Genomic DNA, 1,793 nt, shown 5'->3' on the forward strand with positions numbered 1-1,793 from the left:
AAAACCTCATTGGCTGCGACCGGGTGACGCACTTCCGGAAGCCGCAGCTTAGCACCGCCCCTTCCGCCTCCTCGTCATCCCGCCTTCCCGCCATCCTGCTTCCGCTGTCCAGCCTCGCAGCGTCTGCTCTACATACTCCAGCCCCTCGGGAGGACGGTGACCCCTGCAGGGGTAGCTCCTTCCCCGGTCGCCGTCCCCCGCAGCGATAACTCCTTCCCCGGTCGCCGCCGCAGCCGCCGGCCGACCGGCCTCCCCCGCGCCCGCCATCATGAACATCCGCAGCGCCCGGCCCGACGACCTGATGAACATGCAGCACTGCAACCTGCTGTGCCTGCCGGAGAACTACCAGATGAAGTACTACTTCTACCACGGCCTGTCCTGGCCGCAGCTCTCCTACATCGCCGAGGACGAGGAGGGCAAGATCGTGGGCTACGTCCTGGCCAAGATGGAGGAGGACCCGGATGACGTCCCGCACGGACACATCACGTCGCTGGCGGTGAAGCGCTCGCACCGGCGCCTCGGCCTGGCCCAGAAGCTCATGGACCAGGCCTGCCGGGCCATGATCGAGAACTTCAGCGCCAAGTACGTGTCGCTGCACGTCCGGAAGAGCAACCGGGCGGCCTTGCACCTCTACGCCAACACCCTCAACTTCCAGGTCAGCGAGGTGGAGCCCAGGTACTACGCGGACGGGGAGGACGCCTACGCCATGAGGCGGGATCTCTCGCCGATGGCCGAGGAGCTCAGGCGGCAGCTGGAGCGCAAGAAGGGCGGGGGTGGGGTGCTTGGCGCCGGGGAGAACCAGGAGACCCAGGGCCGCGCGCTGCCTGGCTCCGAGGAGGGCTGTCGGCGGGAGAACCTGGCTGCCGACGACAGTGGCAGCGACAGCAAAGAACCGCACGAGTCCACCGCGAGCACCGACGTCCAGGACAGCTCAGAAGACGCAGACTCCACATCCTAGAGCCTGCTCCAGGTATCCTCTCCCCCCTGACCCTGTCCCTCCTGAATCCCAAATGCCTCCCGTGACCCTGTCCCTCCTGAATCCCAAATGCCTCCCGTGACCCTGTCCCTCCTGAATCCCAAATGCCATCCCGTGACCCTGTCCCTCCTAAATCCCAAATGCCATCCCAAATCCCTTTACCAGACACCTTGGCCTGCCCAGTCCCGCCCCATTCCATCCCATCCCGGCCCTGCTAGGTTTGACCGGGAAAACGACCCGATGACCGTAGGAAGCAGGGCAGGGCGTGTGGGAGGAAAACTCGTGCGTGGTTCACTGTTGGAAGTTAAGACGCTACCAGGACGCCAAACTCGTGCTTGATTAGATTCAGTTAAAGCAACAAGCGTTTATCCTGCTTTTGGTAGGATGAGTTGTATTTCAGGGTAACCACGTGGTTGATAAAAGAAATTTCTTTACAGAATTCAATGATAGAATTATCATCGTTTTGCAAACTCTTGCTGAAATGCTGGATCTAGCCGACAGCCACCAGTGACCAACACTGTTAGGTGAAAGTCGGAGACCTCTGTAGTGATGGGTCAAGGCAACAACACTTGAAGGCAGTGTTCAATCTTAACATCCCTAAACATGAGGATAACTATTATATGCCTTCTAACGCAACATGAAGGCACAGCACCACCTATAAAATACTCTTGCCAAGAAAGTTATATGTATGAAGTCGAACTATCATTTTTATAGAAAACAGAAGGACTTATAAACTAGACCATGATGCAAACAGCCAAATCCAGAATGAGGGAATTTCTACAGAACAAATGACCTTGCTTCTTTACAGATAAATGTC

General features: G+C 57.8%; 1 protein-coding gene across 1 annotated transcript; it reads left to right on the forward strand.

Annotated features, from left to right (window-relative positions):
* Positions 1–268: 268 nt before the first annotated feature.
* On the forward strand, positions 269–958 carry NAA11 (N-alpha-acetyltransferase 11, NatA catalytic subunit). The gene has a single exon (XM_069485576.1). The coding sequence runs from the start codon at positions 269–271 to the stop codon at positions 956–958; it is 690 nt and encodes a 229-aa protein (XP_069341677.1).
* Positions 959–1,793: the final 835 nt, after the last annotated feature.

The sequence above is a fragment of the Eulemur rufifrons genome, chromosome 13 (assembly GCF_041146395.1).
Source record: "Eulemur rufifrons isolate Redbay chromosome 13, OSU_ERuf_1, whole genome shotgun sequence".
Classification (NCBI taxonomy): Eukaryota; Metazoa; Chordata; class Mammalia; order Primates; family Lemuridae; genus Eulemur; species Eulemur rufifrons.